Consider the following 14,108-nt stretch of genomic DNA (forward strand, 5'->3'; position numbering starts at 1 on the left):
ATCAGAGCCTTTTCTTTTGACCGGTGGGTTCCTTGGAGGGTCTGCTGGGGGATCGCAGATTTTGAAAAAGACTCCTTCACTAGAGGAATGGATTGCTAAGCTCTAGGTCTCGACTGCATCGACGCCTGAGGCGGCAGGGATTGAAGAGGACGAACATTTAATGGCTCAGCACGCTGAGGAGAAGGTTGTTGCATACCCTTCGGATCAACACGCTGGGGAGAAGGTTGTTGAACACCCTTTGGATCAACACGCTGGGAAGAAGATTGCGGCACACCCTTTGGATCAGCACGCAGAGAAGAGGGGTTGGCCACTGGACGGTTAACCGCATACCGAGACCCCTTCGGTGGATCTCCTTTCTTCGTAGTAAAAACCTTCGGACCCGAAGATGATGGAACTTTCCGGGCTCGCGGATCTAGCTGCGAAGACCTTGGCGGACCATCCTTTGGCGGAGATATATCAGGACTTCTATGTGGGAATCTGTAGGGACTTGACGGCGGAGTTTGATAGGGAACCCGATGACGATCATCCATATCTACGAAGGGGCACAGAAACAAAATAAAGGTTAAAACAAAGAAGGAAATATATCAAAAGATTAGGGTTTGGCAAATTTTACAAGCTCATCAGGAATATCACTCAGAAATTCTAAAAACCGCAAAACAAAAAACCCTGAATTATTTATGGACATGGAAAACGAGGTAAAATCACCAAAAGGGAGTCCCTAGGCTTCGTGATAAAGAACAGGGGTAAGTATATATACTTTGGTATATTTGTTCTTCATCACGAAACCAAGAACACAGCAGCAAAAGATTAACAGTCAATCAAAATCAAAGTAAAGACAATCTCATACCTCAATCAGGAACGTCTCGATGAAAACGCAAATGATCCGTGAACAACAAGCGAACAATAACAACCAAAAACTCTAGACGTTTGTAAACTAAACTAGCATGAATTAATGACTGGAGAACAGAGAAAAAGAAGGAGAAAAAAGTTCAGAAAATGAACTGACAAGGGAATGAAGAAGGAATAAAATTTATTTCACCAACACCTTCCCTCCTACTTATAGCATCCAAAAAGTTAAAACCGTCCTATGACTCAAGAATGAGTTAATGCTGATAGTGGTAGACGTGCCCTTATTTCTAGGAAAGTTTTTAAGGAGAGATGAAGAATTGGAGAAGACGGTTTTCTTCAAATTTTGACTAAACATCCAAATCAGAAGAAAAGGGGGCAAATTGTATACACATAATTCATCACTCGCCATGTGTCCAAGGAGATACACGTGGAGGATACACGGCTAAGGGCATCAAGATACGATGCCACATACCAACATCCAAGGAACGTCTAACAGTAGTATGTGGTCATCCTTGAACTGATCCAATGGCTAAGAACCAGGGAGCACTGAAGGAACGAGCCACCGCGAAGTACTGAAGAGCACCCAAAGATCTGCTTTATCTCATCTCAAGGCAGACCCAAGACCAACGGCTAAGATTAGCTCCACTGACGAAGACATGACAGGGGCATCAAACATCTGTCTGACGCGTGCAGACCACCCCAACCACCCACATTAAATACCTTAGGCATAGGGTACGTGTCAATCGATCTATGGAAGAGAACTAGGTGGTTCATCGTCATCAAGCATAACCGCTGGGGGCATCGGTTAGGAACGAAGACACCAGCGGCATCGGAACAAAGAACGAGAAGATAAGGTTGTAATTGTCCCTGACAGTGGACCCCATGTATCAACTCTATAAATACCCTTCTCCACCAAGAGAGAAGGGGTCGACCAATTCTTAGTAAACATAGGAGAAAGAGAAATAGGAAGAGTAAGTATGAATTCCCTTTCCCCTTCTAACTTCGTATTTCAGATAAAGTCATTTGACTATCTTTCTAACTCCCAACTACATAGTGAAACAACAACCCCCGTGGATGTAGGCCTTAGTGTTGAACCACGTAAATCACCGTTTCATTTACATTCAGCACTTTATATTATGTCTTTATGTTTATGCTTCGACTTATTATTTATCCTACCATGTGATTATCTATTTCATTACCATATGACTAGACAAGGACGTCGACTTATTATTTATTCTACCATGTGATTATCTATTTCATTACCATATGACTAGACAAGGACGAGTCCGATGGCTCTGAGTCATCGTCCTATTGTAACTTTACGCATAATAGTTTCAGTTCTAGAATGAATGATTGTATGCGAACATTGTTTGTGAACATGTGGTTGCCATCGTGATTTATGTGTTCACAGTAAGGTCTTAGAAAGGAAGAGTGAGCTTTCAGAAAAGTTCTACAGAAGAAACCATACATCCAAAATCCAAAATTTGAGTAAATCACATGATGGGCATCGGCAGTCTAAAATTATTGTTTCTTCTTTCTAATTTAGCAGTTGTTTTTAAGTTTATCAATACTGCAGCAAATAGATTGTAAAAATGAAACAAACGCAAAAAATTCCATTACATGGCCAAGGAAACAAAGCAAGGTAAGAACAAACTCAAATAGCTAACTAGCAATAAAGCACTCGTATTTACAGTATGCCAAAGCAGTTTTTCAGTTTAAGTATGCATGTATATATGACCCTAGATGATCAAAAAACCAGAACAACCAAAACATGTATGACTCAGAACCAAAAAAAAAACAACACTGGATTCCCAAAGCATGGGTTATATCCGCTAAAAAGGCCAGAATATAGGCAGTGACAGACTGATCTTTACTAGTCAAAAAGCTCTGCATCTTGAGTTTCTATATATCTTTTTCTTTCTTTGGTTTAGGTTTTATTCATCTTACCCGAGTTCTCGTGCAAGTAGACTATATAGGCTTCTTCATTTGTTTCTCAGGATATTCAAATCTTGGAGCTTCTGTAAACAAATATATGAAGATAAAGAGATTAGTATACACCAATTAAACCTTGGTATAATAGTCAGAACTGATAAAAAGTAAAGAAAAATCTCCAAAAAAGACAATAAGGTATATGTACCTAGTCCATTCATCTCTGATGTCCTCATGATTCTGAGCCTCTTTGCGGTGTTAAGAAACATCCTACATACAAACAAGAAAGAGAAAACCATATGTTTAGCAACAATAATGAGTTGATGATTAAAGTTATGCAATTTAAAGGTTCAAACATACTGAACCCTTACAACAGATAACACTAGCACCACAAGCAATAACAACCCAAGGTGTTAACATGGGCCCTTGCATCATACTGAAGCGAACATGCTTGTAAACTAAAGGATGGAAATATGATACAAGATTCATTACAATTGTTTTTCTTCAAGTATTGATCCATCACGGCATAACTTTGAACTTAAGGAACAGACATTTCCCCAAAAGTTAATACAAAACTCTGAAGGCACCAATTCGTGATTTCCATCATGGTGAATTGAAGTGACTGCAATGCACCAAGTCCCAGATCATTTATAGATTTAATTGTCTTCTATTAGTTTTTATTTTATCAAAATTTATCATGTCTGTATGCAAAATATCTTCATCGAACTAGATGTGTGATCCAAGTTAACCGGTATATTTGCAATGTCACATGATGTTTACCAAGTCAAGGTACAGATCTATACCATCTCTGGTTAAGAATTTTTGTACTCATTTTTCTTTTGAGAGCTGTTGATAAATTGAAATGGAATTGAATACATACCCCCATGGAACATCTCCAACAAGCATCCAGTCTCCTTCTCTGTCTTCATATGTTAGGACAAAATCACTCGATCCATCCAAGAGTTTGGAGGAAAATTCCTTCTCTCCATTTGAACCTAACAGCACACACACAAATGTCATACACAGATACACTCCTCTCTAAGATGAAGGATGCTATACTAAAAAAAAAAAGATCCCCAAACGGCATGTATCAAAAAATAAAACAGAAGACACGGGATAGAATCTCAAGATATACCAAGTATGATTAGCACCAAGTGGTCAAGTTACATCTCCTCCTAACTTTAACCAGTGAGTGTGCACCAAATCCAAGGTTTGCCAGTTTCAGCTCATAGCCACTAAACCATTTTGACATCTCCAAAAAATGATATCTAAGACTTGACGTGTGAGCAGAATGCACACTTTGTATTTTAAAGCTCACGTGACAGAGAAAGAACTTGCTACGCTAATTTACCATTATCAAGAGAATGAATATGCAGGTAAATTGATAACAGTATCACTAGTTGGCGGTCAAAACACAAGATGAGCAATGCACTCACGGATGAAATTAGCAATTGTTGGTTTGTGAAACATTTCCTCCAAAGCTTGAGCAAGTGTATCATAGCAGGTATGCGCATTCAGATCCACCTTCCTTCCAATTCGTTCTCCGTCCATATTAACCTTGACAAACCACAAATTGCGCCCGTTCTCCTTAACAATAGTATTGTTTTTGTCATCGTTGCTGCTGCAGTTTATGGTAGTTACCTTCTTCTTTAAGTTGTTATCTCCTTTAGATGAAACTTTCACTTGGTTTACTAAACTGTTCATCCTATATGCCCTAATAGGTGGCCATCCTACAACCTGACTGCATCACAGATGTACCAAAATAAATCAAAAACAACAATATAAATCCAAATTGAGGAACCCATGCCATCAGATCAAAATCACCAAAGCAATCAAAATAACATAAAACTAAAGAAGTTGGTGGTCACGTTCCTTGGCAGTTAATTTGTGATTCTAAGGCACCTATTGTGGGAATCTACGCCTAAATGTAACCTGGCCAAAAGTCCCCGTAAATAAAATAAAAAAAAATAGTTCAAAGTTTACCTGGCAGCAGTATTAGTTGCTGGTTCTGGAACAGAGTCAGCAGTTCTTTTTGTACCAGCAACAGCAGCAGAAGAACCATTGTTATTACTACAACTACCTCTACCAGAAGAGGAGAAAGAAGAAGCTGCAGAACCAATAGAACCCAAATCTTCAACACTCAAAATCCTTCCTCCATGTTCTTTCTTCGAACAAGTAGTTATAGACTTACTTACAATACCACCACCAAGACTTAACCCAAGACCTAATTCAAGTTCGGCTTCAGTTTGTGGATTTGATTGATACGACGAACAAACCTCTGTTGATGAACCCATAAAGGAATAATCTTGTTCTACAGCTTTTGTAACCGTTGACACCGACCCATTTGTTGAACCTCCTGATGAAATTCCTCCTCCTCCACCACCACCACCTATTAGACCCAAACCACCTTCCATATTACAATACTCGATAGTTTGAGTTAGGGAGAGATGTTTAATGTATTTGACTTGTGACGACTGATGAAAGAGTTGTAGCAGTAAATGGTATACAACAAAGAAATTAAAGAGGGAAAGAGAAGTAAATCAGAAGAAGTAGGTGTGCATAGACGAGACCAGAGAGATGAATCAGATGATGATGAGGGTGGTGGTGGTGGAGATAGTGATGGAAGTGGGACCAATATGTTTAGTGCTGCTTCCCACCCAGGCAACCTTCTGACCCTTTAGGTAGATACCATATCTTTCTACTCTTTCATTGTTTTAGCGTAAATGGTATATTGACCGGGAGATTGAACCCTGAATTCTCGCGAGTATGGCACCATAGCTGGGCCCCTTATAATTCCAGATGGTGGGCTCCCGGGGTTCAAAATGATTTTCTAGGGACCCTGGTATTTACGAGGGAACATGATTTTATTAGGCCAACCTATAGTTATAAGAGGTGATATAAAGCGTTGAAATGACTAACCAATCATTAATCTAATTTAATTTAAAATCAACCTAATAACCATCTATATATTATATATATACTAAGTATCATTCCGGTCTACGGCCGGGGCTCAATTTTTTTGGATATTTTTTTGTTGGTTGGCCAGCTAGTCAGTATTCTTCCACAATATTTTGATCATTAATAAAATGGATTAGATTAGAACTGTCAATTATCGAGCCTATAAGTTAGTTGGGCTTGTGATCCTCGTGTCAAATTAGCCGGGACTATACCTCTTAAGCATGTCCTAGTATTTTGTTGGTCGTGTCAAATTAGGCGGGATTATGATTCCGTAATTTCTTTTAAGATAAATTATAATAGAAAATCTAATTATATTAGGCTTTCCTTGATCTTAACTCAAAGAGTATCCACAATCTCATGGTTGCGTTGATCCTTACTCGAAGGACCTACAATTCTTGGATAATGTTATTATTGGGTTCAATTGCGACCATATATTTGTTTGATGAGTAATTGTGGTGTTAGATAACTCCTGAATCATATAACACGTGTGGCACGGATGGGTGTGTACATCACGGATTAACGAGAAACATTGAGCTTGGACTAACTGCTGCTACCATGAAATTTTTTTTCACGAACGAGATGGTTCTTATTATTGTATATATATAATTTTTTTCTTATTATTTGTGAAATTCTTTTTCACGAATAAGATGGTTCTTATTATTGTATATATATATAGGCAGCCTAATATCATATTAAGATACTAAGTCACGACAATGTTTCTTTAAGGAAATAATTTTGTATAAGAAACTTATTAGGATATTAAGGTTAACTGTTATGAAATTAATAGCTAGGACGAACGACTGCATATCTGGCGAACTCATAATAGCCGTGGTCGGCTATTACTCGCGAATATAGTGTGTCATAATAGCCAAGGTCGGCCGTTAAATTCGCCTATAATGTTTAGATTCTTAGGTCATAATAGCATATTTAGTTAGATTTAGCTTAAGGATGACACTTTTTGCCTTATTCCTTGGAATAGCATTTTGTTTCATTGGGAGCGCGTTAATAGCCTGGTATTATGCTAATGCGATGGATGTTAAAAAATAATCTTTTATGAATATAATCCTTTTCCCCTAAAAAAAAAAGAACCAATGCAACACAAACGAACATATAACTTAATGCTTAAAACTTTTATCAATATAATCCTTTTGAATATAACTTCAAAATCAGAAAATACCGGGTATGAATGTGTCTAGCTAGAAATTTCATCTTCCTAAGGCGACTTCATTAGCTAGAAAGTGGAAGATACTGGTTCATTATCTAAAGTTAACGATAAGAAAAATTAATGCTTACAGAATCCTTTCTAAGCATTTGTCCATTGTCTAGCAGCCATCAAATAACCAAAGTTAACGACGAAGGAAGTATTCCTAGAGGTGGCACAAATACTCGAAATAAGAGCCGGTATTTTGGAGCTTGTTTCACCGACACGCTTAAGTAAGCCTTTGTATAAAAACTTCTTGAACTCTTAGTGCATTGTCCATCAAAGGATAGGATTGTTTACCTGATTGGATACAGAAAACGTAAACTACTAAAAGAGAATATACTAATAGAAAATGCACTTTTTTTCCTAGGAACGCAAATGTTAAGTAAAAAATTAAGATGTCTGTGCAACTCGAGCCAAGAGTATGCTACTACGATCTGCAAAAGATACAAAATTATTAGTATATAGATTCGTCGCTGGAGCTCTCCACCTTAATAAAATATAAACGGAATGGTTATACTTACCAAGCTCTTCCCCTCCAGTATAGGGTGAACAGAAAGGCACCAAATCAAATAAATATTCATGTCAGTAAAAGAAACCTTAAGAATTGATGGCAATACAAAACCAAATACCATATCAGCAAAATCTCAAGTGTCATCGTCGCTACTTGTCAGCGAATGAAATTCACTGTATGGCCAAAACCAATGTAATCAACATCTTCCGGTGTTAAGAACATTTCACACAGTACTCTACAGAACTATGGTCTCTTCTCGTATTCTTAAAATAGAACCAAAAAATATCTGTACCTGTAGTAGTTGCTGCTACACATCTATGTCCCTGAAGACCAGCTCTCCCTTCCATATAAGCAAGGTAGTGTACATACATATTTGTGCTCTCTGTTTTACCACTTACTAACTTATCCAATTGATGTTAAGATGTAGTTAAGGCCTCAAGCAGGAAAACAATAACATGTATTGATCCTAAATCCACTCTTAGGTACATCTGGCACCTAATAAACAAAAGATTAAGAGTGTAATAGTTTAATGTAGCAACAGAAATTTCCAACGATATGTAGAAAAGGATATCACCCAAACGGTAATAAAGATTAGCTTGTAATAGTACCAATTAAAAAGAAATCCGAAGAAGGAATAGTTGATGTTGAAGTATCTTTGATATTTTGCGAAGAAGAATTCCGAAATTTATTCGATCATAATCGTTTTAGTCTAGTGTAATATTTAGATAAATTGCTAGGGCTTGAATGCTATGAGAACCAAGAGCAGAAACCGAGGGAAGTTTCTCAATTCTAAAATTATTACAAACGAATCGCTCACCTACTCTCTTTTTCTGCAACAAAAAATCGAAAAATAAAAATTCACCACGATTAATTCGAAGAAACCTAATCTGTATACAAAAACATGAGAGACGATTACTTTACCTGTGATTTTCCGATCTTCCCAGGAGAAAACGGGCTGTTAGAAAGCAAAGCTTTGCTTCTGTTGCAAGGTTTGAAAAACACCCGTTTTTACCGAAAACCGAGCGCTAAAATGGTCACACCGATATACCGTGGACGTGAGGGTCCCCGAACCCCGTGTCTTTATAATGCCGATAAATAGAAAATAATGGCAGTTTTTTAGGACCGTTTTTCAGTTTTCATACACGTTATAACCGTTTTTCTAAAATTAGTGTGAATGTTTTTTTTCTTCTAAATAACATTTTAACGTGCGTTTTTTAGAACTGTTTTCCCGTTATCACGCACGTTATAATCGTGTAAATAACTTTCTTACCATTTTTTTTGAGTTTTTTTCTTTCTCTAGATTGAAAGCTTAAAACTTCGAATTAATTTTTTTTTAAATGATACAAGGAAAGTAACTACAAGATTAAAAACTTCAAATTTAAAAAACATAGGATTGTTAAACTAGTGTTCATCATTTAAAAAGCTACGTGAACCAACTACGACCACCACCTTTTTTTGATTTATTCATGTATTCTTGATTTTCTCGGCGGTTCCTTTCCACATCATAGTCGTTGTCGTGGGGGTACTGGCTATATTCATCTGCATAAGTATCATCATCATTATAACCTCCATTATCGTCATCATAACCTCCTTCATTTTCATCATCATTGTTACCTACTTCATTATTGTTATCAATATTAGAATTATATCCTTCGTTCATATGTTGAACACCATGGTCAGAGCGATCGGAAGTGTAACGAGAATCATATGTTGGATTCACATTCTCATAACCTTGTGTGTTGTCTCCAAATGAAAGATTACCAAAGTCACTCACTGGTAACCTTTCGTATGGGATTTGAACTTCAGGATCATGCCAGTTGTATGGTGGAGGGACATGCTCTGGATTATTAACGACTTCCTCTTCCAGCATATTTAACCATTGTTCTTCTTGAGGCAAAACCGGTGTTTCGTCTTCCCCCGCTATCCAGTCAAGCATATTGTCATCCTTCAATAGACTATGAACGTCGTGAACATCAATGTTATGTCGCCTTGCTTTACCTTTAATTCTTTGTTGCTCCAACTTCAAATTGTACTGGACATACACCAGATCATTTATTCTCGATGAAAGTAAACGATTGCGTAGTTTGGTATGGATTCTTTCAAACACACTTAAATTCCTCTCTGATCCAGACGATGTATTTGTTTGACTTAATATCTTTACTGCAATCTTCTGGAGGGATGAATACTTATCACCATAAGATAACCACCAACTTACGAGATCACCATGTTGAGCTGCAATACATGCTGATGGTGATGCAAATTGACCTTGCATCATTCACATTCTTCCCGCCTACAAATAAAAGTACAATTGTTACTAGAAATTCAAATTACTTAATTATACATATTTGGAGATAGTATTAGTAATTTTGTACCTCTAGCATGCATTTTGCTTGTTCTTGCGGGCCACTAACCCTTTTTGATATAACTTCATTAAGACAAATTTGCGGCTCAGAAATTTCATTGTTGATGATATTAATTGTTGGGTTAAAGATGTAATAAGGATTGAGAAAATACGATGCAACATGAAGAGGAGAACTCAATTGACTTTTCTATCGTTTTTTGAGAACTCAACTGACTTTTCCATCGTTTGTCTATTACACCCACGATAAAAGCATTTCGATTTGATCCCAAACCCATTTATATAGTTTCCACACATGTAGCAAGTGCATGGAACAAATAGCCCATGGAGGGTTTGTCTGAGTCCAAGAAACGAATCATTTTCAATAAAGGACCAACCATTATGCATGCATTTTGACACGTCATCCAGAACATCTAATTTGAAATAATATTCTTCACTTGGCTAGTGTGTTTATTTTTTTCCTCATCCTATTTCAGAAATTCTTTGTCCATAAATAGGCTCTCGATAGCGTTACATTGATCAATGATGCTTTTGATTGCAATAAAATTCGTTGAAAACCTTGTTAAGCCATAGCGCAATTAATCTTCAATTCCTTGCCTCCCCCAATTGGACCAAATTGAATCTTCAATTCATGAACCAAGTTCTCTGCTTTAGCTCTTTGTTAAAACTTAAAATGAGATAAAAAAAACTATAAATACATCATCATGCAGTAATGGTTGGGTACATGATTTGGATTTTAGACGTAATAATCATATCATCTTATAAGTAGTGCAATTTTAAATCGAATTTGATAATGGGTTGATTGACTCTACCCCATGCAATTCCTACTTTACCGAGTTTTTTAAGCATTCAATGATTAACTTTTAGAAACTAGTACCATAGAGACTTGTTAAATCCCTGCCTACTTCTTGGCATTTGATGGAAATTCTACAATCTAATAAAGGGACAAGTATACCTAGCTAATTGCTGCCGACAAAATTTTGGTGGCTATAATTTACTTTCATGAATTTTATCAAACTTTTGTAAATTGTATAGTGAAAACATTTTAAAACACGCATGTAAGGAATATAAACATGACTATCGAATTATACATATTTTTTATACTAACAATAATCAATTAAAATGGTAGTATTAGAAATATTCTATTTCTTAATGATATATGTCATCTATTAGTGGGACAAAATTTAAAAATTAATAGGTCATCTATTTAGGGACGGAGGGAGTATTAGTAAATAAAAAAAAAAACTAGTAACAACGTTTTTTTAGACTCGTTAAACCGTTTTCACGCAAGTTATAACCATTACATAGGAATTTCATATCATAATTTTTTTTATTTTCTATTTAACCGTTACAACGCCCGTTATTTTAAAAAAAAAACGTCCAAAAAACGCGTTTTTTTACTATATAACGCGTTTTTTACCCAAAACGTGCTCACACCTGTCAAAACGCATTATAACAGTCACGCCTAGTGTCCGTGACCTGAGGCTGACCCGTTTTTCAAACCTTGTTATGTTGTAAACCTAACGAAATTACCTTTCTTATATAGACGTTCGATTGTACTTTGCTTAGGAAACAAAGTTATAACTGGAATACTTTTAAGTTATGGGAGCCTAGCCAAGTTTGGAAAACTAAGGATCTGACGGAAGCATATTCCAGAAAACCAAAAATAAGGCCAACAACATGGACCTTATGGATGCAAGCATATTCAAGTTAGGAAAACATAGCAATCTGACTTTCGTAAACGGAAAATATTCAACTATAGGTATTTTATGGAGACAAAGTCAAATCAGGAAACCCAATGATCGGATGAACGTCTATATACAACATATAACCGATATATCTGCGTCGTCGAATAACGAAATCAATGGTCGAATTTGTCAGGCTATACAAAGGGCACTTCTTTTTATAATATAGATAACCACCACCTCCTCCCACCACCACCGCCCACCACCGCCGATTACCACCACCACCTCCGATTATCACCACCACCAACCACCGATTACCACCGCCGCCGCCGCCCACCACCGCCGATTACCACCACCACCTGCGATTATCACCACCACCAACCACCGATTACCACCACCACCACCAGCCACCACCACCTATATATATATAACTTAATTTAAAACATTAACAAAGATATTCTCACAAACCCATTACTTTTCATTCGTTTTTGGTTGAATAAATGAGAAGTAATCACCAAAATAAGTTGAAAATAGAAGTTGCAGAGAGGTTTAATGGATTTTTTTTCAGAGAAAAGTTCGGTTACGTCGCAAAAAAAAAGTCTCAGCCGAACTTTTAGTTCGGTTACGTCGCAAAACGACTGGTTTCGTCGCAAAAAGTTCGTTTATCACGAATTAATTTTTTCTTAACCGAACTCCTTGTATTAGAACAACACAAGTCCATAAGTTCGGTTTCTTCGCAAAATAAGGATATCACTGAACTTTAAGTTCGGTTGGTAAAGCAATTTGATATCTAACCGAACACACAAGATGTACCCAAATAAATTGTTAAGTTCAAAGTTCGGTTACCTACCATTTTATACTAGGTAACCGAATATAGCACTGTAACTTTGGTTGTTTTTTTTATCGGTGAGTTCGGTTAGATACGCTTTTGGATCAAAGTTTGCGAACCAACCGAACTTCTTACACTTGGAATAATTTTTTTTCACGTAAAGTTCGAATGGATAGTTGGTTGGTATGAACTTTGCGTACAAACCGAACTATGTACAGTTGGTAAAATTTTATTTTCACGTAAAGTTCGATCAGTTATTGTTTGCAAAGCAACCGAACTTCTAGACCCTAAAGTTCGGTTACATTGCGGGAAAACCGAACATTACACTGTACGACCAAAACCTCAATTAACGAGCGAGTTCGGTAACCTGCGTGTTTGGAAAACGTAACTGAACTAAACTTTCAGGTGTGTTCGGTTACATGTTCCTGACATATGGTAACAGAACTGGCCCAAATCTACATAAAAAATTCATTTTCTTGAAAGTTTGGAGCAATTAAACCAACATTATCTAAGTTTAAAGCATACCTGATAACCCAAATGCTCTTCCTCCGTTTGTGGTTGGTAAAATCCATCATTTGTATCTTGAGATTGAGTTTGGAGAAGAATACAATCACCATCTAAGAAATAACTCATATCCGGATCATTGTGAAGATTAACAAATACTCTATGAGAGGAAGGAGATGAAGATTCAGATACGCTATCATCAATTGAATCATCACTTGAATACTCAAGATTAGTGAACTCAATTATTTTTTTATTTTCCATGTTTTTCTTCTTCATCTTCTCTAACTTTACTCTCTCAATAATTCTACTTCTTTAGCTTAATCATTTCACTAATCATTACCCAAAATTAATCAGGAGGGTAGTTTAGGTATTAATATAAATATCTAGATAAGGGGTGACCTATATTTACTTCTAAATGTCTTACTAAAAATAGAACCATGGTCCCCCCAAAAAAACCATGGTCCCCAAAAAATCGTTCTTTTTATGTGGAAAACATTAGGGAGATGGGAACATTATCTATACGGGAAACTTAGGCGCAGGCCCAGAAAAAATAATATTCTCAATTTCAGACCCACAATTAATTTTAGGTACCGTGACACCCATAATTATTTCCGTGAAACCCATAATTATATGAAATTATTAAAAATGTTTGCATGACGGATTATGCATCCGCATGACGGGTTATGCATCAGGGGTATAATTGGCAACGCAACTTGGATATAACATATCTAAAAATCCGCGCCTTGGAATTTACAAATTTTATATCGTTGAAAATCTTTTTAAGAGAGCTACGCAACGAGTACAAACAAGAATATCAAATTTTTGTTTTTCACGAAAAAATCGGAGGTGATCATCATTTTAGGCAAAATTTTCGAAAACTTGATACATAACTATTATGCAGCCACCAAAAAAGATGCATAACACATTCTGCAGACGCATAACGAATTATGCAACCATTTTCTCCACTTCATAACAAATTATGCATTTGGATAACAAAGTTATGCATCTATAACAAGTTATGTAACCATTGTTTTGGTTGATTTTAGTGCGTACATAAAAAAATTGATGCATAATGCAGTATGCATCCATATTTACGGATTCATATCAGGTTATGCATCTATTTTATCGATGCATAAAAGATTGTGCAACAATTTTCTCGATGCATTATGCAGTCATATTTTCGGATGCATAACAGGTTATGCATCCATTTTCACGACTGCATAACATGTTATGTAGATATTATTGTAGGTACATGACAAGTTATGCAGCCTTATTTTTTG

At 36.5% G+C, this 14,108-nt stretch overlaps 3 protein-coding genes across 4 annotated transcripts; all 3 read right to left on the reverse strand.

Moving 5' to 3' along the window:
• Window positions 1–95: 95 nt before the first annotated feature.
• LOC113333595 (proline-rich protein HaeIII subfamily 1-like) lies at window positions 96–530 on the reverse strand. The gene has a single exon (XM_026580019.1). It carries the CDS (start codon window positions 528–530, stop codon window positions 96–98), a length of 435 nt encoding a protein of 144 aa, XP_026435804.1.
• Window positions 399–5,456, reverse strand: LOC113333684 (auxin-responsive protein IAA12-like). Of its 2 annotated transcripts, XM_026580111.1 has the most exons (6): window positions 4,762–5,456; window positions 4,215–4,519; window positions 3,659–3,773; window positions 2,987–3,048; window positions 2,797–2,867; window positions 399–532 (listed from the first exon to the last, which is right to left on the reverse strand). In XM_026580111.1, the coding sequence occupies exons 1-5, from the start codon at window positions 5,190–5,192 to the stop codon at window positions 2,818–2,820; spliced, it is 963 nt and encodes a 320-aa protein (XP_026435896.1). In that variant the 5' UTR covers window positions 5,193–5,456; the 3' UTR covers window positions 399–532; window positions 2,797–2,817. The 2 variants fall into 2 exon arrangements, with proteins under 2 accessions (XP_026435896.1, XP_026435895.1); XM_026580110.1 differs by lacking the exon at window positions 399–532 and having other exon boundaries at window positions 2,474–2,867; window positions 4,762–5,455.
• A 3,418-nt stretch (window positions 5,457–8,874) lies between these two features.
• LOC113333597 (putative uncharacterized protein DDB_G0289963) lies at window positions 8,875–9,723 on the reverse strand. The gene has a single exon (XM_026580020.1). The coding sequence runs from the start codon at window positions 9,721–9,723 to the stop codon at window positions 8,875–8,877; it is 849 nt and encodes a 282-aa protein (XP_026435805.1).
• Between the last annotated feature and the right edge of the window lie 4,385 nt (window positions 9,724–14,108).

The sequence above is a fragment of the Papaver somniferum genome, unplaced genomic scaffold (assembly GCF_003573695.1).
Source record: "Papaver somniferum cultivar HN1 unplaced genomic scaffold, ASM357369v1 unplaced-scaffold_133, whole genome shotgun sequence".
Classification (NCBI taxonomy): Eukaryota; Viridiplantae; Streptophyta; class Magnoliopsida; order Ranunculales; family Papaveraceae; genus Papaver; species Papaver somniferum.